This window comes from Brachyhypopomus gauderio, chromosome 7 (assembly GCF_052324685.1).
Source record: "Brachyhypopomus gauderio isolate BG-103 chromosome 7, BGAUD_0.2, whole genome shotgun sequence".
Classification (NCBI taxonomy): domain Eukaryota; kingdom Metazoa; phylum Chordata; class Actinopteri; order Gymnotiformes; family Hypopomidae; genus Brachyhypopomus; species Brachyhypopomus gauderio.
Window position 1 is genome coordinate 10851445 of NC_135217.1, and position 23441 is coordinate 10874885.

Consider the following 23441-nt stretch of genomic DNA (forward strand, 5'->3'; position numbering starts at 1 on the left):
ATTTTGTCTGTCGGGGTTCTTTATTTTCATGTCAGACCTTTCCTGCTCGATTTGGCTATTGTGCAGTATCGTCGAGTATTCTTTTTGCGATATGTCTTTTGCAAGAAACATTTTATTGTATTAACTAACTTGCCCCCACTCTGCTAATTACGTAGCTACATGTCACGCAGTTCTTGTGATTCTCGAAGCGGGTTAAGCAAGTTCTTACGCACTTACGTAGGCCTTCCTCTTTTCCGTGTTATCGGATCTCCTTCCGCCTTCGACGCATTTATCAAAACCGAGCCAGTTTGTAAACATCCAGTCGGAATCCGTCTGTGGCTGTCACTTCGACGACAGATTTCAACGGATATTTATACACCACAATCGTTAACCATGAAATTTATGTACAAAGAAGAGCACCCATTTGAGAAGAGACGGTCCGAGGGAGAGAAAATTAGAAAGAAATACCCGGACAGAGTGCCTGTGAGTCGGATCTGTTTTCGTCATGCTAACCCGCTGGCCTGTTGTTGCGGACAATAACAGCGGTTAGCCCAGTTTGTAGTCGACAAAGCAAAATAACAGTGGTAGCGTTGCCGTTTGTCGGAACATTTACGTGACATGTCGAAACTTCACTTAATTAGTCGATGGTCGCTGTTATCACGTTGATGAAGTTCGCTAGTACGATTACTGACTGTAATGTGCTGTTATAACTAGCTAGCTAACTGGTTATCCTTGCCTTCGAAATCGCTTTTATGAAAACTAAAGTGAAAAAGTAATGAAGCACAGTCTTGTATGAACTGTCAACAAAATGTATTAAAACACCCGACTACATTACATCATAACATCTTGGTCGGACTGTAGTAGTTTGATTAAGGAAAACAACTCTTGTGCAACGTATGATGCTGATCGGTGACTGAAAATTGGCATTTACGTTTCATCGAGGTGTGGCTCAAAGATGCATCTTGTTTTATTTGATATGGAGACCAATTTAAGTTTATGGATATTCCTTTGTGCGCTTTGTGCAGTTTCCTTCTTCCAAGTCGTTTGATATTTAGATGATCTAGTTGGCCAAGACTCATCATAGTCCATGCTTCTGCCTTTGAATTGCAGACAGGCTGAATGTCTTTTCTTTTTCACTTATTATTCTTCTTTACTATTACTTTTAGGTGATTGTTGAGAAAGCCCCCAAAGCCAGAATAGGAGATCTGGACAAGAAGAAATATCTTGTTCCGTCTGACCTTACAGGTTCATATCTACCAACTTCAATCAAACTTGATCTTCAGTCAGCCAAACAAATTCTGAAGCTGGAATAAAATCAGACCTGACAAATTGTGAATACTACTACTGATTAACATCTGGCAGTACTATATTAATGTTGTATTTGTGTTTAAAGTTGGACAGTTCTACTTCCTGATCCGAAAAAGAATCCACTTGAGGGCTGAAGATGCACTTTTCTTCTTTGTCAACAACGTCATTCCTCCCACGTCGGCCACCATGGGCCTTCTCTACCAGGTGCGGCACACGATCTCAATCGGTTATTTTTACCCTAACCTCATTCAGCATAGTGTGCACTTGGCATTTATGATATATGCGTTTACTTATAGACTACTGAGAGAGTATGTCGTATGTCATATTTCACATGTCTGTCATGTCACACTGGACTGTTTCTCTGTTACAGGAACACCACGAGGAGGACTTCTTCCTTTACATTGCCTATAGTGACGAAAGTGTCTATGGGGACAGGGTGACGGACATGTAGCCATTGTATCCCTTCCCTATCTCCTAAAACCCACTACACATCCAGTAAAAATAAATAAATGAAGAAAAAAAACCAAACAATAAATCTAGTAGTCTACCAGAATGTGTATGATCAATGCACTTTCATATCCTCTCCTGAACTGGAGTCCTATTTGTACTACGTGCTGCTTGTAAAGTCACACGTTGCTCTTTTTGGTTTAACACTTCCTTTCTGTATCTGCTACTCTATTTTCTTTTGTGTTTGGCAGGTTTCTTTGCTGCTGCAGTTAATTCCTGATCTCCTCCAGCTGCTGCCCCTTCTCTTTGTCCATGTTTTGCTCTTACAGCTTCTTAGCAATCACAACCATTATTAGAACTGGACTCCTACAATACAATGTAAAATTGTTATTTAAAAAAAAACCTCATTGTATGCATGTATCTTGCCAATAATGATTTGACCACCTGTGCCCCCTCTTTTTTCCTGAGGGTGGATATTTTTGAATATCTAGTTCATAGATTCAGTTCCTCGTGTCAACTCTGTTGTTTTACAGGAAATTGCTTGTTTCTTTTGCATTTTATTATTTTTATTACAGAAAGATCCTATAATATATTAAGTACGATATAAACCCATTCATGGGGATGTACTTTAGAGTTGTGAGAAACGTGTGTAGATTTTTTTTTGCGCTTTCCAGTAGCTCAGTCATGCAGCTATGTAAAAGCTTAATCTTGCAACCACTATAAACTTGATGGAAAAATGTTGTCATTTGTCTTGCATCTCTTTTATTTTAAATTCATGTGCAGTAGAGGACAGTCTTTCCCATGGACGTAATTTTGATTTCAAAAGTGGGGGGGACATGGATTCGTCGCTATTTAAATATTTGTTTTTAACCGTAAAAACTCGGGGGACCAAAGCCGGCTTTTGAAAAAGTGGGGGGGACATGTCCCCCCTGTCCCCCCCCAAAATTACGTCCGTGGTCTTTCCGTTTGGTTAGATCCTGGAGAATATATCATTAACTAAAGTCATGTTTGAGTTCAAGGATGTTACAGAAGTTGTGACCATTTGTATCCATGCCATTTTTCCTCCTTTCTTAGTAAGAACAATAGATAGTCGTTCCACTCACTCGATTTTCTAGGTCATCTGTGAAATTACATTCTGATGCTTATCTGTAAACTTAGTAAACTAGTTTAGTGAGTAAAGTGGTGAAAAGGTTGACAGAAAATGGGCCGTCTCTCTGACGTCATAGGGGCGCACCCTCGCCGGAAGTGCGACACATAAATTCTTAGCCATTTTCTTTTTGGCAGTAATTGACGTATAGAAAAACTAAACGCACCTTGTTTAAGTGTTATATACCAGTAATAGAGTATTTTTAGACCTTCAAACAAGCTGAACTTATAATCTCATAAACGGACAAAAGTGCGTTCCAGGAAGATTCCACGATTTTATTTCTAAGACTTCAATTGTAGCTGAACAGTTTGTTTTTTTTAGCAAGCTAGCTGGCTAAACTGTCACTGTAGCAACCTATTACTAGCTAGCTAGCAAGCTAGCTTAGTTAGCTACACGACAAGTTGCCGCTTTGGAATAACCGGAGAGACGATATCCTAGTTTTCTTTCATCAGCTTACACTAACTATGCAAGCCTTTTTAGCTTTAACCGGCCATATTTGTGGAACCAAGACAAAGCCCAGCTAGGTTGTTAAATAACTAGTTCAGGGCATTGGCAAGTTGCTACCGGTTGTGGACTAGTAGCTACTAGCTAGCTGCCTTGATTCTCGAAGTAGCAGTTCGCCATTTATCTAGCTAGATAGCAGCTTTTGAGTGGTAGTCTGTATTGCTCTTTGAGATTGTCTGTGGTTATTAGAATTGACATGGTAAGTCGGTGACGTTATGGACGCTAGACAGCTATAGAAATGTCCTCATTTGACAGCTACGTGTTTTTGTGCAGTGACGTAAGATAGGAGCCACACTGACTTTTGTAATAAACGTCAGTGTATATATTGTGTATAAAAATTTGTTTTACATGTTTGTAATCTAGAAACTATCATGTCATTACTTTTTGGTTTACCAGTAGTATTCTGCAGTCGCATTACTAATTCTCGTCTTAATAATAAACGTAACCATCAATTTATTTCATTAAACTCCTGTATCATTGCCTCATCTTACACCTACTCAGATTTGTAATGTTTCCAGCATGTTACGTCTTCTTAGTACGTTCTGTCGTATCTTGAGATTGTGTTTTTCTTCCGTTTGCGTCCCCAGCTGGCACCGCCAATCCCGACCATCATGCCTGCGCTTCTGGAGAGGCCCAAGTTGTCCAACGCCATGGCGCGTGCCTTACACAAGCACATCATGCGTGAGAGGGAGAGGAAGAGGCAGGGTGAGGCCTTGGTACCCACGTTACCGTCAACCCTTAGGACAGAAACAACATAACTAATGAGATTCCTAGACTGGTGGCAGCCAACAGCATTGACCCAATTAAAGTGTAGCATGCATGATTACCAATACACCAATGTTGGCAAGAAATGCCCACCAGTGCTGTTCCTGTGGTTTGACGTGCTGTGTCTGTTTTGAGGCATCATGTACTACAGCTCGTTGAGTGCAGGTAGATGTGTATCTGCACCTGTATATGATGCACGGCAGTATACTTCTTTAAGGGTTCCTGACCACAATCCTGACATTACTCGCAACCGTCCTGTCTGCATATTCTGTCTAAACAGAGGAGGAAGAGGTTGATAAAATGATGGAGCAAAAACTAAAGGAAGAAGAAGAGAGGAAGAGGAAGAAAGAAATGGAGGAACGGATGTCCTTGGAGGAGACCAAAGAGCAGGTGAGGGGAGGCAAAGGCATCTTCAGATGCTCATAGTGAGGAATGTCCAGTCTGGATAAAGGTGTGAGAAATAACACACACACAGTGGAGGACCTTGTACTCAACACTCTCGTTCCCTCGATTTCTGTTCCTCTGTTCCTTTTCTGTTCCTCTCTCTCTCTCTCTCCCTCCCTCTCTCTCTCTCTCTTCCCCACTCCGCTCTCATTCTTAGATCATGAAGATGGGGGAGAAGTTGCAGGGTCTGCAGGAGGAGAAACACCAGCTCTTCCTGCAGCTGAAGAAAGTCCTACATGAGGAGGAGAAACGCAGGAGAAAAGAACAGAAGTAAGGAACATGTGCGCGCACACACACAAACATAGAGAGTAAACACATACACGGTTGAGACACACACACACGCACACACACACACACACAAACATAGAGAGTAAACACATACACGGTTGAGACACACAGTCACACACAAACATAGAGAGTAAACACATACACGGTTGAGACACAGTCACACACAAACATAGAGAGTAAACACATACACGGTTGAGACACACACACACACAAACATAGAGAGTAAACACATACACGGTTGAGACACACAGTCACACACAAACATAGAGAGTAAACACGTACACGGTTGAGACACACACACACACACAAACATAGAGAGTAAACACATACACGGTTGAGACACACAGTCACACACAAACTAACACATATAATCACATACACTGAGGCACACGTACACACACTGTTCTTAGCTGGCAGGGTGGTGCGGAGTGCTAGTGTGTGTGCAGTGACTCCTCTGCTGTGTGTAAGTTAGGCATAACACTGAAACCCCCCGGGGGCGTTTCAGCACTGAATATTTATGCCTCCGTCGGATCGGTCAGGTGAACTAGGCCCCAGGAACAGTGCGGCGCATACCCACGTGCCCCTTGGCTCGGGCCCGTGTAATGTGTGTTTCCATGGTCCCGGCAGTGACATGACGACTCTGGCGTCTGCAGCCTACCAGCCCAGCATGGCCATCCACTCAGGGCAGCACCTGCTCAGCATGCAGGGTGAGTGTCCCCCGCCGACACGTCCCTCGCCCTCACAGGTGTACAGCCACGCCAGCACCGTGGGAGGCTCTGCTAGTCTTCTATAGCTTTAGCCATGCGCTAAATGGATCAAACCACTGGGGGAGGATAAAGGGGGAGGAGGGATTGTACAACTGCGTAGCTGTAGTCAGACGCTGAGCTAAATGGGTTACTTAGAAACTATGAAGCTTTTATATTTTACTTTTCTCCTCTGTCTGTGTGTCTCTCTCTCTGTCGTCGTCCCCCCTCCCACACACCAGCAAGTCCGGTGAGTCACGGGCGTCCGGCGGCCCTGCTGGGTGAGCGGAGTAAGCAGCTGTTCCAGTCTCCCGTCATCTCTGTGAGTCGCACCTCTCTGCACCGCACTCCTCTGCTGCCCTCCTGCATTGTCATGGTGCTCATAATAGCAACATAAAAGAAGTAAAATAAGTAACAATCTCATAACTGCAAACTCATAGTAAGTCGTGCCGTTCTTATGAATAGTTACAGTTGTGTGCGGGTGAGCTAGGGACAATCGCTGATTTTGCAACTTCATTCACATCAGGTCTTGAAATTCTCATGAAATGGCGCCGAAAATGGCAGCTAAAATGCCCCCTTGCTGACGTTAGTTGAACTGAGTGGTTTACAGCAGTTGTTGCACTTCAGCAATCCTTCCCTGCTTCCTTATACTAGCCAATCACAGCAAGTGAACTGAACTGTGGTGCTATGTGGTTGGTCAGATTTGAGGGGAGTGGATAGGTGGCAGTTTTCTGAATGACTCAACATTTTTCATCTCCCACACACAGCAGCTTAAAGCAGTGCTGGATCATCTCAGAATCACACTTTTTGTGCAGCAAAAATTCACTTCACGTCACTGAGAAACCGCACATAAATACCTGGGATTTTTTAGAAATTAAGAAAAGATTCAGAACTCAGAAGAGGTTCAAAGTTTAGGCCTAACATTATGAAGAGACCAGCATGTTCTGTAGCAGTGTGCCTCCGACTGTGTGTGTATGCACAGATGCTTTAACTCATTTTATCTATAAATGAGATATAACTGTCAGACATTGCTAGATTACTTCCGTATCTGTGCTGTCTTCTTTCTATTGTATGTTCCTTTCTATTTTTAACCAGAGTTCAGTTTGTATGCAAGAGTGTGTGTGTGTGTGTGTGTGTGTGTGCTCGTGCATGTGTGCAAATCTCTTCAGTTTTGCCTTGTCTTTGTACTTGGGGTTGTGTGTGTGTCTTTGTAAGGATCTACTGCTTTCCGGCCCTGCAGGGTCGTCATTACCAGTCTCAGGCGGGATACAGCACATCTGGAGCAGAACACGGACAGTACTCCGGCGCTCAGCCGGGTCACGGACCTTACGGTGTCACCCAGGCCCAGCACGCCTCACCTTTCCCCCCCAGCCAGCCAGTTCCCGTGAGCTACGCCAGCAGTGCCCAGATCAGAGGTGCGGCAATCCACCCGACAGCACCCCCTGCAGGCCGAGCCAGAATTTGCACACAGCTATGAGTTAAAATCGAAACACCAAAGTAGTGAGTGAGATTAGCTTGGCCCAGTATTGCACAAACTCTGAATAAAAGCAACAACCCCATTGGCCTCCATTTAGAGATAGATACCTTTTAAAAATCTTTCTGATAGAGTGTACGGTGGTGTGTAGTTGAGAGTGTAAGTTGGGGTGTTTCTCTTTCACTCCTCTAGGTGCATCAGCATTCCAGGCCATGCCGTACCTACCGCATCAGCAGCAGGCCTACACAGTACACAGCCACTTCACGTCCCAGCCAGGTGGGGGTGTGGTTGTAGCGCTGTGGGTGTGGGTGTGTTCACACCTTTGTAAAAGTTGTCCTGAGCTCTTTGTCTTTCTCCCCGCATGTCTTCTCCCTCTGTATTTTCCACTGTAGGTTTTATCCCAAGTGCTGGGATCCCCCTACAGAAGCAGTTGGAACATGCCAACCAACAGTCTGGCTTTACTGATTCTGTGAGTGTTAGTAAGGATGAGTCCAAAACACTTCACTCTCTATTTGTTGGTTGAAAATAGATCTAATGGGATAATATGCAAATGATCAAATATATAAATAATTTAAAAGTATTTCAGGCTGGTGTACTGGAAGTGTTCAGCATTAAATGGGATCGACTAGAACTGTTCTGAAAATGGAAAATCAGAGTCTGGCTCTGTTTGCGTAAAGCCTGCTCAGTCACGCAAGATGTGTAGATATGAATGCGTCCGCTGTATTCAGAAAGTACCAACCTATGGTACCTAAGGTCATAAGTGTGTGTGTGTGGGTGTGTGTGTGTGTGTGTGTGTGTGCACAGAGCACCTTGAGGCCCATTCATTCTCAGGCTCTCCATGCCAGTGCTGCGGGGTTGCTGCCCACCCCCACCATCGCTGTCCAGATCCCCCCCGCCAAGGTGAGGGGAGAGAGCGCCGCCCTGTTGCCCCACAGGCCAGCTGCAACGTTACACCCGTGTTCAGTCAGACTGACGGCACCTTCCAACACATCAGGCCCTTTCCTGCTGCTACTCGTTCACCTGCTTGTCCCTGTGCTCTGAACATAGACCTGCTATAATGAACATAGACCTGCCATAATGCTTTAGATTCTCAGTGTGGCCTGTAAGGACCCTGTGTGGTCCAGTGCTTTAATTCTTTTCCAACTGCAGCATGCCAGGTAAAGGGTGGGGAAGCATTATCCACCTGCTTTAGCCATTAATCACCTACTTAACAACTGATAACCTGCTTTAACCATTAATTACCAGCTTAACCACTGATAACCTGCTTTAACCATTAATCATCTGCTTTAATCATAAATCACCTACTTTAGCTATTAACTATTTAGATATTTAACAATGAATGCCTGATTATTGCATTCTATAAAAATGAACAAAATTGCAATAATATTATTTTAGACCAATGTCACCTGTTTCTTCTTGGAATGTTGAATGTGCCCTATTTTACAAAATTGTTTATCATAACATGAGCTGAGAAATATCTTGCATATATTAGCTATTGCATTTAAATGAACTAAATGAACATTCAGGCAGTAAATGATGTTTTGTGGAGCCATTCTTTTATCAATGTAGCATAATGGGCATAATGGTAATTACAGACCTGTGTGGGAGAATCTGTCACCAGTAACACACTGACCATTTAACAACCACAAGAATCTTATATATTTTTATAAGTCAGTGCATGCGACTTTTAAATTCTTGTAAAAAATGTTTTCTCCCCCATTTTGCTTTTTGGCTAGACTGGCTTGCCGTATGCCCATCCACCCAGGCCTGCCTCCCCTGGGGCGTTCACCCATGGAACCGCCGCACAGCCGCCGCACGCAGTGAGTCCTGCACTTCTGCCCACACTGCTTCCTGCGATCGGGGGGGCTGAAACTCTCATGGGTTCCTTGTGAAACAGTGGATTAAACAAGGCCTTTCTGACCCTGCTCAGACTGCTCATTACTGTGCTTGCAGGGACTCGCTGCTGTGTATGTGTTCTGGTGATATCCTGATGGGTTCTGTAATGCAAGGCTATTAGCAAGATGACAGGAAATCTGACCAATGAAATGTGCTATTTTCTGTGTGGGGACTGGCTTACAGCAGCCTTGCCTGAACGAGGGGACGACGTTCTTAGCGATCACATGTAAGCATTCAAACGGGCAGCTAGCTCTGTCAAAGCAACTCTGAGGTTGTTTCAATGTCTGAGAAACCTGGTTCCTATGTCCCGTGAAGACCGCAGAAACTGAAGTAGCTCCCTGGTACATTTTGTTGAGTTGTTTGTGCTTCCTGAAACACAACTGACTCGTGGCACGCCTTTCTCTCTGGTCCTGCAGGCCACGTTTCAGAGCTCTTCACAGCCGCCCCCACGCCACGCCTACCTCTCTCACGGCCAATCCGGACAGAGGTTCTATCACCATGGCAAATAGACGGACGGCCGGATTCACGATGTAGGGGATGGTGAATGAGTTATGTGGTTTGTTTTGAGTTGACTCACTTGCCCTTGAGCACATTACTGTTGCATACAAGCTGTAATCTTTTTTCATAGAGAACGTGCATGAACGTTGGTATCATAAGCATGGGGACATAGTTTTGCATTTCTCTTCGATCAGTAACTGTCTCTACAGAAGCACAGGGTTGGCCCCCATAAGCCATTATCTGCAAAGTGAGCTTATTTGATGTTCTAGTTTTATTGGATATGCGTCAGTTGTGCCAAATGAGAAAATATGACAACAGGAGGAAAGTATACAAAAATGTATAAAACAAGTTGCACATTGTGTGGTATGAGTTACAGGCATTCAACTCTGCATATTTTGAACCACACAGTAATGTAACAGTTATAATTTCATGAAATTGAACAGACAGTGTTGAAACAGATTGACCAGTGTTTTTTTTTTTTTCTTCTCATTCATAGTTGTGTGCTTAAACCTGCTCTCAGGGCAAAGTGTGTACACGCTGACGAAAGTGTCCCCTAACCCAGCACACACTTGACCATGCAGACAAGGGGAAGAATTATTTTCCTATTATTTTCCTAAAATGCTAATTTTAAATCTGATATTTTTAACTGAATTTGACAAAATTGCACTTAAAAATGAGAACAGATCTTATACATGGTAATAAATTGTTATGAGGAAATATAACTTGCTCTTTGACTTTTAAATGAGTGTGTGTGTGTGTGTGTGTGTACACAAACCTGTCTGAAACAGGTAAGCTTAACCAGACAATTGGATGCAAATGCAACATTATATAATAATAGTAGTTGATGATAATTCTAGTTATTAATAATTATTCCTTCCCAATGTATGTTAATTGAAATGAGACGTGTGGGCATTTACAGTATATGAATCTCCCATACTCTTGTGGTGTGGTGACTTGTGGTGCTTTTGCTGTCACGAGATGTAAAGTTAATGGACAAGAAAGCTTCTGACTTCACCAGGACTGCGGATGTGTTTTACACTCCTGCGTGCTGGCCATCGGAGCTGCTTTGTGCGTCACGCGCTGCCTATTAACTAAGATGTCTGTGTTCACGTGGCCTTGGTCTCCCTCAGTCATCTGATAGTGAATTAGCCCTGCTCTATATCTGCACGCTTCTGCTGGGAAGCGGGACGCCACAAACCTTTTTTCTCTTAATTTCTAAACCTTCCATTATATGAGAACCTGCTTACAACAGGAAGGAAAAGCACACATTTAAAAACGTGATCAGATTATTATAAAATCCCAACGTTTGTAGTATTACATTCATTATTTGGCAGAGCATTGAATGGATATAATTTTAGACTTAATGGCCATTACAAGAAAAGTCAGAATTAACTAAGCAGTTTGAACATGGTTCTTGAAATTGAGTAATCCTCCATGTTATAGAGTCAGTGTTAAATGACAATACCTACAGGAGATCTGTAAGAGTTACATGCTTGGTAGACATTTATTTGACATTTATTTGATTTGACTTTTTATTTGTGGTTAACATGCCTGTCACACAAACCTTTAGAGAAACCATGACCGTTAACGTAGTCGGCGTGTAAATCATATCTTCTCTCTAATCATAACCGAACTGAAAGAACAGCTCTAGATTAGAATAGTAGCTTGGGGAAAGTACCGTGAAGTACCATCAAGTATTTACCCAGCTATTTTTTCCACGTTTGGTGATGTTGTCCAAGACACTGTGGGATCCAGCAGGTTTGAACGGGTGAAAATGTGGATCGTAGTTTCACAGCCGGTGACACTCCCCTTAACTGATGTTGGTGGTATTTGTCACAACCATGTTGATTCCATGATATCTTGTACACTGCTGGATTAGTGTCAATGCACGGTATGTTACACATGTGAACTGATTGGTGTGTGTGTGTAAAAGAGTGCCACTGTGTGTGTGTGTGTGTGTGTTTGGAAAGCACTGGACAAAATATGAAAGTGCAGTGATGTGGGTGCTTGTGAAGACAAAGGAGGACAAAATATGTGTACGTGTGTGACAGTTTAAGAATACAATCCTAACAGTTGATTCACCTCCTGCCCGCCCACTCACTGCTGACCTCAGAGGTCTTCCTCTTCACAGTGCTCTCTGGCTCCTGTACTTAGGGTGGATGCCACAGAGATATGGTGAGGGTTCTCCAAAACCTCATAGCTATAACAAATCTCTACCAAATACGGGCTCAATAGCCAGTCACCATTCTCATTCCATTTTCATTTTTGTCCTGCTCTCCTTTTTGCCTTCCCTTTTGTTCTCTTCTTTTTTCTCCCCCTCCCTCTCTCAGTTTGCCCCAGTTATCTGAACTACACAGGACCTGCTGGTCAGAAAATGAATGCCACATCCTCTGTCTTAGTCTTGCGATGACTTGTGTTTGTGTTTCATATTGACAATAAACTTCATTTATGATGTCGTTTGAAAATAGTACAACAACAGAAAGGCACTTTTACACCTTTCGAGTTTACTGTTTTGCTTTGAGTCAGCTGCTCACAGGCAGTGATGTGAGTCTGTGTGTGTGTGCGCGTGCGCACGCGGTGTCATTCAGAGCAGTTAGTCAAATAAGCACAGATGATGAAGACACGTGACAACACAGGCGGGAAGGTCTGTTGATGTCGAGAACATGAAAGTGTGAGTTATGACAATCTGAAAAGCTGAAAGAGCACAGCTGTTCTGCCGTTATCATTTAGAATATAAATGAAAAGTAAAAGCGAGTTTGGAGAAGTGACTGACCAGTTTCTCATTGAGGGCAGCCATTAAAAAAAAAAAGGCGGAAGTTGAATATGCAGTCTCAGCCAGCGCAGAGAGAGAGAGAGAGGAGGGAGGGAGTTGGGGGGGGGGGGGGTAGGAAAAACCTGCCTTCTGGTGATTCAGAAGATGCGTCTTTTCCAGCTACAAAAATAAAAGACTATAACTACAAATGACAATACCTAGAGGATTTGTCGACGGAGAGCTTATTTTGGTTAGCTGTGCTGATTTGGAGCAGGTCTCAAAGTGAAAGTACAGCTGCGACTGAATGAATGGATGGGTACATCATCTCGGGGACAGCCATATCTCTGTGGAAAAGGTTTGTTTTCGTTCCTACTACTTCAGGTTACTTCGATCTTGATCTATCTACCTCAATTTCGCATGCAATATTTTCATTACATATATTATTTTTGGTCTTCGTACTAATTTATTGCTACCATGTGTGCGTCACAACACCTCTGCCTAAGTTCCTATAAGAGACTTGTTTCTACAACTGCTTTCAACACATGCTATAGATCCACAAAACATACTGCCTGGTATTGTGCAAGGTATACGGTGCTACAATGTATCAGAAACGTGCACGAAATCCTATTGGTCGTCTATCGCGCCAATTTCATGACGTTTTAGTCTCTTATTTGATACATTTGATGACAAAATTCATACCACTGCCTTTACCTGCCCCATACTCACAAAAGTGGCAATTTACCTACCAAACTGATCGTTCCCTAATTTTTTGAACATGAGAACCGAGTATCCTTCGACTTCGAATTGCGTTTCTTATGGGTTTGATGTATCTAAAGATGAAGTTTCAGGCTATGATAACAGGTGGGTGACTTAAAGCAGTTGCCATTGATAGATAATTTCTATAAAGTTAATTAAATTGAGGATATGTTCACATTATTATTTGCTCATTTCAGCTAAGTTTTATTGTTGTCGCAATTTTTTACTGTTGAGGGTTGGTGAAGACACACAGACACATTATGCTGCTACATGCTGTGATGTGCTTTTCTGTAAGGGCAAGGCAAGACTATGAAGAATTAAGTCATTTTTATAACAAAAACCGATCGTGTTGATTTTTCATACTCAACTGATAAGTTAAAAAACTATTTTCAATTGGTTTCTGGAAGAAAAATTTAGATCATGCTGTTCTTGCTCACATAGTCAGCCATTTTAAGAGGTTTCAGTTAAGAGGCAGAAGTCTGTCTTTTTGGGCTTTTTTGATCAGAAGGTTGTAAAAATAGTTTTTGCTGCTTTTCTATCATTTGTATGTCTTTGCAGCATTTTACTTTGTTAAAGCATTTTACTTAATAAAATGCTGTCTTTGATAAATTTAATCCTCACTATGCTACATTATGGGACAAAAAGCCTAATAAGGAAATACACATAAAATGGAGTTGATCCTATGTTGATCGTACTTAAAAAATATCATAAACGTTCTGAATGAATAGTATTAATATTTACAGCAACAATTTCATCAGAATTATTTTATTCAATTAGAACAATGATGAAATTAGGACGGTATTAGATTAGGACCAGTAGCACGTATGCATATGTGGAATTTTACATGTAAACACATTAGGTAAAAAAAAGGATGCAGTAAATGGGAAGATACACTAGTATCTTAAATGTCCCCTGCCCTAAAGTTAGCTTTCACATACATCTGACCTTTTCATTAAATGCTAAACACCATTAGCACAAGTAGGCACACGTCTGCTCATAGTTTAAAATACCACCAAAACGTGCTTGGGGAATAACGTGTAATTAGATAATCTAACATTTTTTCCAATTGAGATATTCGTTGTGAATTTAACTGGGCCTTTTCTTGTAAATTTCAGCAGAGTTGTAATGGTTTCAGGTGTTATAATATAGTATCAATTGTATTTTTAATTTATTTATGTTTAATTTATTGAGAGAACATTCTAACACCTAACATTCTAACATGTTGAAATATAAAAATTCTGTATTTACTGTTGAAATTCCAGTTTTACAAATCAAACAAGATGAGGTTCCGATTATAGAATAATCTCAATTGAGCTGAGCACATGGTGCTTTTGCAGAAGGAAGCCATCTTCATTTTCTGTTTAATAAAACTTGAGGAGAAGATGAGGGCCAAATGTCAGGGTGTGGTTTGTCCTTTGTTGTCTTGTAAAAGCTTTCATGATAGCATTATTTTTAACAAATTATTTAATGTATAAGATGGAACTAAAAAAGTCATACAATACTCCCATAAAACTATAATGACACTGTTTCCTGTTGAAAAAAAACAGACAAGTTAGCATTGAGCGTGCCTCTATACATCATAAAGACATGACAATGGTAAATATACTAATATAAAATATGTGAATGTGTACTAATAACGTTAACTCCAAATATGAGACCTCTAGGACGGGGCACAAGATACAACCAGGCGTTGCAAAAGGGCAAAAAAGTATTGCAGAAAGTATTTTACAAATACAATATCGAACACTCCTCTGAAACTTCTGTCCCATTGCAAAATGACCTTACAGTACTGTGTGTCTTCTGCTGCATGGGTTTCGGCACTGCTCAGTGTAAACCGCACTAAACGTAGGCTGGTCAGGGTTGGGTAGCGACGTGAGCACTTGGCATTGTTATTAAGGTTACTTATCCTTACTTTAAAATAACAACTCGTATTACCTTAATATGTTGCTGATCTTTTAATTTGCTGTCTAAGTCTATACAGCAAAAATTTAAATAAACGACATATTCTGTGCATGGTATGTGGTCAGTACAATCATAATGCAATACAATTTAACAACTAATTTCCCAGTTGTGTATGTAGCGGCAAATGATAAAACGGAATCTGATAAGTGACTGCATGTAATGATTTAGTGCTAAACAAGGCAATAACAGAAAGAAAAGGCCAAGACATTTTTTCTCGTCGTAATTTCTGAGTAAAGCTCGCGGTGAAAATTCCGCGTCACATGGGGTAGTGCAGGTAGTTCATTCTGTCCCCCGACACTTCTATGGAAAACGCTGAAGGAAACGACTGTGGTCTGACATGGGCAGACAGTTTAATTGGACTGAGTAGAATACCGAAAACCTATGGTCATTTGAGTTTCAACAAACCAAAAGTGTACACTCTTGTTCCATTAGGCTTAACTAGGCTCCATTAGGCTCGTCCACTTAGTCTGTGACTTTACCTGCCGTCCTATTATTGGTCTAAAATTACTAGTGGACGGAGGAAGTGGAGAATGACCAAGAAACCCCAAAACTGACCAATACGATTGTGTTGCTAGTTATCCTCCACCATTCGGGAGAACAGCGAGTAAAACAAAATTTGAAGATCAGAAACGGACATCCTGACATGCATCCAATATTATATGCAATACACGAGACGTTCAATACCATACTGGATTGCGCAATTTTAAAGATTAAAGCTCTTCAGTGTTTTTTACCCGAACAGGTGTAAACGCCTCTATAAGCCTCTTGTGGAAATATAGCTCCTCTCAACTTTTGCCGTATCAATTCAGCAGTGTTTTGCATCAGCACCCACAATATTGCGCCGTTAGCCCGTTCGCCAGTTTCATGGGGCAGGCTACTCATCACGTCGCTTTCAGTCTGAATGGAATGAAGCAGTGATAGATGAAATTGAAAATGCAACTTTTCAATACTGTAAGAAATGCGGGGAGTAAGTTGACTGTTCGACAGTTTCATATATAGATCAGCTGTGACATGATTGAGTTGTGGAGAAACATCAAAAGGTTAATTATGTCAAACGAAAATATTGGGCCTAGTCTAACTTATAGGATCTAAAATTATATACAGGCATTTCTGTCCAGATCACGCAGCCCACCTCCGGATAGTCTTCATTCTCACACATGTCCATGTTGGTACATGTGCTTTGATTGTAGTATATTAGAAAATGACAAACACTTATTTTGAGTTATCCTTGTGCATCAGTTTGGCGTTTCTACCGGTTGGCAGGCCTATGCGTGTATTTTCTAATATATAGCCTAATTCACTACAGTAGCATGTTTCTCGTGATCTTGTCTTTCCGTGAGCTACCTCATTCTCTCCTCCTGCCAGTCTCCCGTGAGCGATGATGGACATTTTGACAGATGATAGAATATAGAAGATCCCAACGTTGGTTGGATTAAAATAATCCAAAAGTACACCAAAAGTTACTTCGGCCTCGTACAAATGATACTATGAAGTCGCTTATAACAAGAAACAGGTGTCGACAGACTGAATTTAGGATAAAACCACTAATGTTACTAAACTAGGATATAACGTCCTATTAAAGCGTTCTGCGTATTCACTAAATATGCCCCAGTGTCTGGCGGGTCATTTTAAAGTAAGCAGCGTGTGGCCAAATAAAACCTCCATTTCCCACTATCGCGAGGACGTTTTAAACTAAATCTTTTTTTAGATCAAATATCCCGTCCCGGATTGGACGTGATGTTATCACGTGACCGCACGACCCCGCCTTCTGGGGAATCCCACCGTCGCGTGGAGTTTTCGGAGCTGGAAGTGGCTAATTTGTTTAGGGTTGATCCGGACGACTCAGCACTATCTCGGTGTCGCCGTGAGGGACTCGACGGGAGGAGGAGGTATTTAGGAGACCCGCACACCGTGTTGGATAGCTAGTCTGGACCGGGCTCTGCGAAAACGCATATGGAAATGACAAGGAGTTTATTTGAGTTTCACCGCGGTGAACGGGGCCTTTATAGAGACGTTGGTGTAACGTCAAGTGTGAAGGCGGCTAGGTGGCTAACTTCGTGTAGCGGTGACGAGATCGTCCTCAAACGGCGCATTTCCCCTTTATCAGCGTCTTCTAGCTAATTAGATATTCGTAGTTTCTTAGCATGTCATTGCTGGTGACAATAACTAGCCGACTAGCTTGTTAGCTTTGAATTTGGAGAGCTATGTAGTTATTGCTCGGTATGTTTAGTAAAAGCAACATTAACGCTAGTTCGCTAGCTGCCACATTTCTCATGACGTGAGGAGATAATTTAACATTAATAATGACTCTACTGCACTGGTGTCTGGTACCTTATTCGTTTGCACGTCATATGACATTTTAAAAGTTTAATTCAAACGCAAACGTTTTTTTTCTCATTCAATAAAATGTAGCTAACAGCTAGCCTAGCTTCACATCTGAACTACCTTAGCATAGGTAGGCAGGAAGCTAAACACTCTGTTAGTCGTTCATCTAGCTCGTTATGAGCTCCTGCAGATGTTGCGTTAGAAGAAACTAAACTGATGCGTTGTGAAGAAATGTAATGTTTTTTGTCAGTTTTGACAGCGTCCAGTTATTTCCTCCTAACTTCCTAGCTAACCTTCCTAACACTTCAGAGATAAACTTGATTGATCTACCGATGTAAATATGTAGCCTTTTTTGTGTTTTCTCCTTCAGCTTTTTTGAACTTCTCTACCCTCTTTCTCCTCTTGCGACCGTACTGGAGACCCAAGAGGACGTGATGGAGGAGCCCACGCAGAGTCAAGAGTTTGCAGAACTTTGGTCTCAGAACCTGATGTAAGCTGCCACCATCTATGATCAATACTCGGATGTGACTGGCATGCTATATACTGTATACATGTTGAATTAGGGACTTTTAGTATTTTTAGTATAATTAGTATTTTTGACTTTATTTGAAATACATTATGAGATTACAAAGCCGTATTACTCTAAATCGGTTATTTGTATAAAGAGTGGGTGTTTAAGATTTGACGTTGATTTGAAGATGTTTTCCAAATACTGACGCATGTATGCTATTTTAACACTAGTTGTGCCAAGATGGATAGTTCTTACTGTGCTTGATCTCTCTCTCTTCTCCATGTTTGCTTCCATGTCTTTGTGTGCACAGGGTGCCGCCACCTGACGACAGCACTTGGGGAAATGTTAACGAGGTAAGCGGCGGTCATTTCACTTAAGTCACCCTCTTGTACGCCTCAAGTCTTAATGCAACAAAACGATAAAGGAATTGGTAGACTGAACCTGGCTGTGTGTCTTCAGCAGTTCAACCTGGATGAGCTGGACATAAACAGCGTGCTGTTTGATTGTGTGCATATGGAGGCCCCCCAGCCCTCCACCTCCCCTCCTGCCTCCACCGTCCCCGTCACCACCGACTACCCGGGCGCCTACGGCTTCACTCTGCGCTTCCAGCAGTCCAGTACGGCCAAGTCGGTCACCTGCACGGTGAGCCTGTTACAAACGCACACACACAAAAGCAAGCAAGCAGTGGGCTATTGACACATGAAACATATATGGACGTGAGACTTGTATTTTTTGCTTAGTTTTATTCATTCATTCGTTCATTCATTGATTCTTAACCAGTCTTACTGAATGTGATCATACTAAATGTCGTTTAGTGTCTGTGATCACAGGAATTTGGGAAATGGTGTAGCATAGGCATGCTTTAATTCTATGAGGGTTACAGAAATTAAACAAAACCAAGATATACTTAAGCACAACCAGCATATTTTCAGACACATGCTCACTCGATCACACACACACTCACACTCAGTTTGTCCTCAAGAATGTCCTCATACCTATAGTCTCTGGTGAGCGATGAAGCTGCGTTGCCCGGAAACCGTGAATCTCTATTCATTCTCCATTCTTCTCGGCTGGTCGTCCATTTTGAGACCAACAGCAAAGCTAAACTGTGCGGCTGCACTGTCCACTCCTCCTTATGCTTGGTTTATGATGGTATATTTTTGCCGGTGTCACTGCCATTCACCGTTAGATGAAGACATGAACAGGCATGTTCCAGATAGCACGCTGGAAGTTTGTCCAGCAGTGACGGGGTTAACCCACTGCCCCTCCCAGAAGCCAACCCCCAACAAAGGTTTTGTTTGCTTTTTAAGTATTAGATGGTGAATAAATGATGGAATTTACCTGCCGGGTACTGTCTTTAGCCCCGAGATTTATGCTATAGTGATTGGCCATTGGGAAATCGCAGGGAGAGAAATGGTTGAGGTGTGTGTGTGTGTGTGTGTGTGTGTGTGTGTGTGTGTGTGTGTGTGTGTGTGTGTGTGTGTGTGTGTGTGTGTGTGTGTGTGTGTGTGTGTGTGTGTAAAAGGCACTGAAAACCATATTAGTCAGGGCCATTTGATTTTGGTTATGGATGTCTAAGACACTTGCTGTTTATTCTTGAGTATATTTTTGTCTTCATTTTTTAGAATTATTTAGGTGATTGAGCCTTTGCTGATTAATATGACTACAGAACGTGCTGGCTGAAGTGGAGACATGTCTGAACATGCCTGCTGAGTCGTGTGGGAGGGGTGAGGGTGTGTGAGTGAGTGTGTGTGTGTGTGTGTGTGTGTGTGTGTGTGTGTGTGTGTGAGAGAGAGAGAGAGAGAGAGAGAGAGTGAGCGACAAACCACAGAAAAGTGCCGTCTGTCGGTCAGTGAGCAGCATCCTAAACCAGAACAGACTTCTAAGGAATTGAAAATGAAAATCAGACATCATATTTTTGTAGAAAGACAAACAAAGGTGAGGGGTTTGTGTTTGTGCGTGTGCATCTGTGCTGTAGAGGATGATATTTTACATTAAACAAACTTAATTTAATTAGAAGTAAAGTTTATTAACTGAAGTCAATGGAGTTGTCTGTTCTGTGCTGATGTGCATATTGGTGCTTTTATATGACAAATCCATTCAGGATTATATGACTGCATCAGACATTATTTCACCAAATGATTGATACATATTTTTCCAATATTTTATGTAGTTTCTTTAGATGGCTTCTTTAGTCAGAATGCTCTGTGTAAAGTCACTGTTCTCAGTACGCTGATCCGTGTTCATTTGGATGGAAAGGCTGGTCAGAATATGGCTTCGCCTCCTTACACAGACGTGAGCATTCCAGAACTTCTTACTGAATAAATTTTTTGTGGCAGCTAATTGTATCCATCTCTTTCTCTCCCTCTCCTGTGCAGTACTCTCCTGATCTGAACAAGCTCTTTTGCCAGCTGGCCAAGACATGTCCGGTGCAGATGGAGGTGAATTCGGCACCGCCACCGGGGGCAGTGCTGAGAGCCACAGCCGTATATAAGAAATCTGAACACGTAGCCGAGGTGGTGCGTCGCTGTCCCCATCATGAGAAGACACAGGAGACCAACAATGGTACACACACACACACACACACACACACACTCAAGTACATGGAGCCAATGACAAAACGGGATACTTCCAATTAGGGAACTTTTATTTTATTACTGACATAATACTTCCTGGTTAGGTATTCTTCATAGACCAAAACACTCCTTTTTATCATTATTCACTAAGACTAGAATGATTCTCACCTATTGGCTTATCCTAACCTGTATTCTAATACAAACTATGTTTGTAAATGGCACATTTAAAGTTTTAATATGGGGTGGGATGAGATGCACAGTACTTGTAACACTCAGAGGTCAGAATGGTGCACAAACACAGACTCAAGAGTCCAGTTGTGTATATGTTTTAGTGGTTTGTTAGGGCTCAGTGTGTGTGTGTGTGTGTGTGTGTGTGTGTGTGTGTGTGTGTGTGTGTGTTTTAAGTGCTAGCCCCTCCTGGCCATCTGCTGCGTGTGGAAGGGAATTCCCGAGCAGTCTACCGGGAGGATGACAACACCCTCAGACACAGTGTCCTGGTGCCCTACGAGCCACCACAGGTCTGTTTACACCTGCATATAGATTAACCACTATAGGTTATTAGTAACGGAAGATCATCAGTCTTCATAGAGGTTAGACATAGTGGACGTTTTGATGTTTATCTTCATTTTTTGCTGTCTCTACCAAATGTACTCTCAAAGATAGGAACGCTTGATCTTGTGTGCATACAAATTGGACTTTCATTTGACAACCTAAAAGAACCAAACAATTTAGTTTTGGTTACTGGGTTATGTGCAAGTGTAATGGCAACTAGCCGGTGTAGTCATTATTCTCATGGAAGGTACCAACAGGAGTGAGTGTGTGTGTGTGTGTGTGTGTGTGTGTGTGTGTGTGTGTGTGTGTGTGTGTGTGTGTGTGTGTGTGTGTGTGTGTAGGTGGGTTCAGAGTGCACCACCGTCCTGTATAACTATATGTGTAACAGCAGCTGTATGGGGGGAATGAACCGCAGACCTATTCTTACCATAATCACCTTGGAGACACAAGAGTGAGTAGTGTGTGTGTGTCAATGAACATATGCATGAACGTTGCTCTCCAAGCATGTGTGAACGTGCTGACATCACTGCTTTGTTGCCGGGCAACAGCGGACAGCTGCTGGGCCGTCGCTCCTTCGAGGTGCGGGTGTGCGCGTGTCCTGGGCGGGACAGGAAGACGGAGGAGGGCAACGCCAGGAAGCAGGAGGATCCCGTCAGACCCGCCACCAAAGCCCCCGGCCCCACCAAGCGCAGTGAGTGTCTGGGCGCGTCCCAGCGTGTGGGGGTGCCGGTGTCCTTCAGCACAGACTAATCCTGTACACGTTTGTTCTGCAGGCATCCCGCCCCCAACCGAGACCAGTAAGAAAGCCAAGACCAACAGCAGCAGTAACGAGGAGATCTACACCCTGCTGGTACACGCACGCATCATCTTCAACTGTGAAGTGGTTTCCTTTTCGGAAAACTTGACTCATTATCTTCACAGGTGCGGGGTAAGGAGCGTTATGAGATACTGAAGATGATCAATGAGGGTCTGGAGCTCAGCGACATGGTGCCCCCTGCTGATTTGGAGAAGTACCGGCAGAAGCTGTGAGTATGAGCACACACACACACACACACCCTTCCTTTCTAACCTGGTAGCACGTGGCTGTGCTACTGGTCACCTCATTGCCAGCGTTCCATTCACACATTTCGTAAACGTTACCCGCATTTCCGAAAAGTTGGGCAATAAAAATGTGAATTTAGTCGTGTTTCTGTCTACTGTGGTTATGTGAAGAAACTTTGAATGACGTAGGCTACCGTCATGAGGGGTGGATTCGAATCGAGCAAAATGGAGAGACTTAACTCCAAACTCACAAGAATCCGGTGAATGGAAAAGCCGTTATTGTTTTGTTCTTCCTTTGTGTGTTTCAGTCTGGCCAGGAACAGGAAGGAGAAGGATGGCGTCTCTCCAGGGCCCAAACGTGGCAAGAAACTGATGGTGAAAGAGGAGAAGAGCGACTCTGACTGAGGTAGAGAGAGGGAAAGAGAGGTGGAGAGAGCAAGAGAGAGGGAGAGAGAGCAGGAGAGAGAGAGGATCAACCTCCCCTACCCCCATTTTTTTTTCCTATCCAGAGAGAAGACATTGGTGTTTAATGTTTGAGGGGTTGAAGGGAGATCTTGAGCTTTTTAGTAAAATCTACCTGGAGTTCTCTGTTTTCTTTTAAGTGCCCCCTCCCCGACCTCTGACCTCTGACTCCCGCTCCCTTGGACCCCCCCACTGTTCCTTAAATGTTCGGTTGAAGGTTGTTCAAGATGGGCGCAGGCTGACAGCGTGTGGCTGCGTCCCGCATGTGGCCGCATCCCGCGTTTGGGCTGGCTTCCTGAGCCGGGCTGGGGCGCGTGCAGGTGCAGGCCTGCTCTGAGGGTGCGGGGGGGGGGGGGGGGTCACTTGTATCATGGCCCATGCTTTTGTAACAGTTGCAATGAGTTTTTACAATTGTTTAAACACCTTTTTAAAACTAGAGAATAGAGAAGTGTCTGGTAGTGTTGTATTACTGTACTGTATTCTTCTTCCAGTTATATTATTAAAAAAAAACGGAACAACGCTGCTTGTCTATTAAAGCACGTCTACTAAAATGAGATAAAATGAACTGTCCAAAAAAAAAAAAAAAAAAAAAAACCATCTCAGGTGCAGCTAGGAAATCTGTTTTATGACGTTAGTTTGAGGTGGCTGTTTCCTGCCTCTGGAACTTGTTGAATGGACCTTGTTTTTTTATTTGATTGGTCAGAGTTTAACCCTGAGTTTGTTCTCTCACTTGAATGATGAGCTGTTTTGATTGGTTAAACATTTTTCTGTGTCATAGATGGACCGCCCCACCCCTTGAGCATATCTTCAATAAAAGATCTAATTCTAGATGTAATTCTCAGGGCACCTAGAATCCTGGTATCCTTGACACATTTGTTTTTTCTGATGTCTTTTTTTTCTTTTATAAAATATTTTTTCTAAGTAATCACATTTCTACTTGTCATACTGTTTATTGGGTAAATAGTATGTTTACTATAAAACCCCAATAAATATTTACTTTTTTCCATCAAA

At 42.6% G+C, this 23441-nt stretch overlaps 3 protein-coding genes and 1 long non-coding RNA gene across 9 annotated transcripts in view; 3 read left to right on the forward strand and 1 right to left on the reverse strand.

Annotated features, from left to right (window-relative positions):
* The first annotated feature begins 240 nt into the window (after positions 1 to 240).
* LOC143518821 (gamma-aminobutyric acid receptor-associated protein) lies at positions 241 to 2475 on the forward strand. The gene is made up of 4 exons (XM_077011621.1): positions 241 to 462; positions 1146 to 1224; positions 1373 to 1491; positions 1658 to 2475. Exons 1-4 carry the CDS (start codon positions 373 to 375, stop codon positions 1736 to 1738), a joined length of 369 nt encoding a protein of 122 aa, XP_076867736.1. The 5' UTR covers positions 241 to 372; the 3' UTR covers positions 1739 to 2475.
* Positions 2476 to 2987: 512 nt separating this feature from the next.
* gps2 (G protein pathway suppressor 2) lies at positions 2988 to 10217 on the forward strand. 3 transcript variants are annotated; one of them, XR_013132281.1, is made up of 13 exons: positions 2988 to 3584; positions 3973 to 4090; positions 4431 to 4540; positions 4752 to 4864; positions 5510 to 5589; positions 5868 to 5947; positions 6866 to 7040; positions 7292 to 7375; positions 7492 to 7568; positions 7904 to 7999; positions 8836 to 8919; positions 9053 to 9221; positions 9412 to 10217. XR_013132281.1 is itself a non-coding variant. In XM_077011617.1 (12 exons), exons 1-12 carry the CDS (start codon positions 3582 to 3584, stop codon positions 9502 to 9504), a joined length of 1113 nt encoding a protein of 370 aa, XP_076867732.1. In that variant the 5' UTR covers positions 2988 to 3581; the 3' UTR covers positions 9505 to 10216. The 3 variants fall into 3 exon arrangements, 2 of the variants coding, with proteins under 2 accessions (XP_076867732.1, XP_076867733.1); XM_077011617.1 differs by lacking the exon at positions 9053 to 9221 and having other exon boundaries at positions 9412 to 10216; XM_077011618.1 differs by lacking the exon at positions 9053 to 9221 and having other exon boundaries at positions 2991 to 3130; positions 9412 to 10216.
* Positions 10218 to 12454: 2237 nt separating this feature from the next.
* The window catches only part of tp53 (tumor protein p53), a 10990-nt gene continuing 3 nt past the window's right edge, over positions 12455 to 23441 (forward strand). Inside the window, exons 1-11 of one of the 4 annotated variants that reach the window (XM_077011624.1) lie at positions 12455 to 12600; positions 17659 to 17778; positions 18110 to 18152; positions 18259 to 18441; positions 20178 to 20364; positions 20781 to 20893; positions 21269 to 21378; positions 21476 to 21618; positions 21701 to 21777; positions 21849 to 21952; positions 22277 to 23441. The exon at positions 22277 to 23441 is cut by the window's right edge and continues 3 nt beyond it. In XM_077011624.1, coding sequence (XP_076867739.1) covers positions 12554 to 12600; positions 17659 to 17778; positions 18110 to 18152; positions 18259 to 18441; positions 20178 to 20364; positions 20781 to 20893; positions 21269 to 21378; positions 21476 to 21618; positions 21701 to 21777; positions 21849 to 21952; positions 22277 to 22373 — 1224 coding nt within the window. In that variant the 5' untranslated portion in view covers positions 12455 to 12553 and the 3' untranslated portion in view covers positions 22374 to 23441. Of the gene's footprint in view, positions 12601 to 16685; positions 16853 to 17658; positions 17779 to 18109; positions 18153 to 18258; positions 18442 to 18545; positions 19738 to 20177; positions 20365 to 20780; positions 20894 to 21268; positions 21379 to 21475; positions 21619 to 21700; positions 21778 to 21848; positions 21953 to 22276 lie in introns of those variants that run through there. The other 3 variants (XM_077011622.1, XM_077011623.1, XM_077011625.1) reach the window with 3 other exon arrangements.
* LOC143518823 (uncharacterized) lies at positions 13823 to 16748 on the reverse strand. Its single transcript, XR_013132282.1, has 3 exons — positions 16308 to 16748; positions 15698 to 15860; positions 13823 to 14531 (listed from the first exon to the last, which is right to left on the reverse strand). It is a non-coding gene; the product is annotated as an uncharacterized LOC143518823 (long non-coding RNA).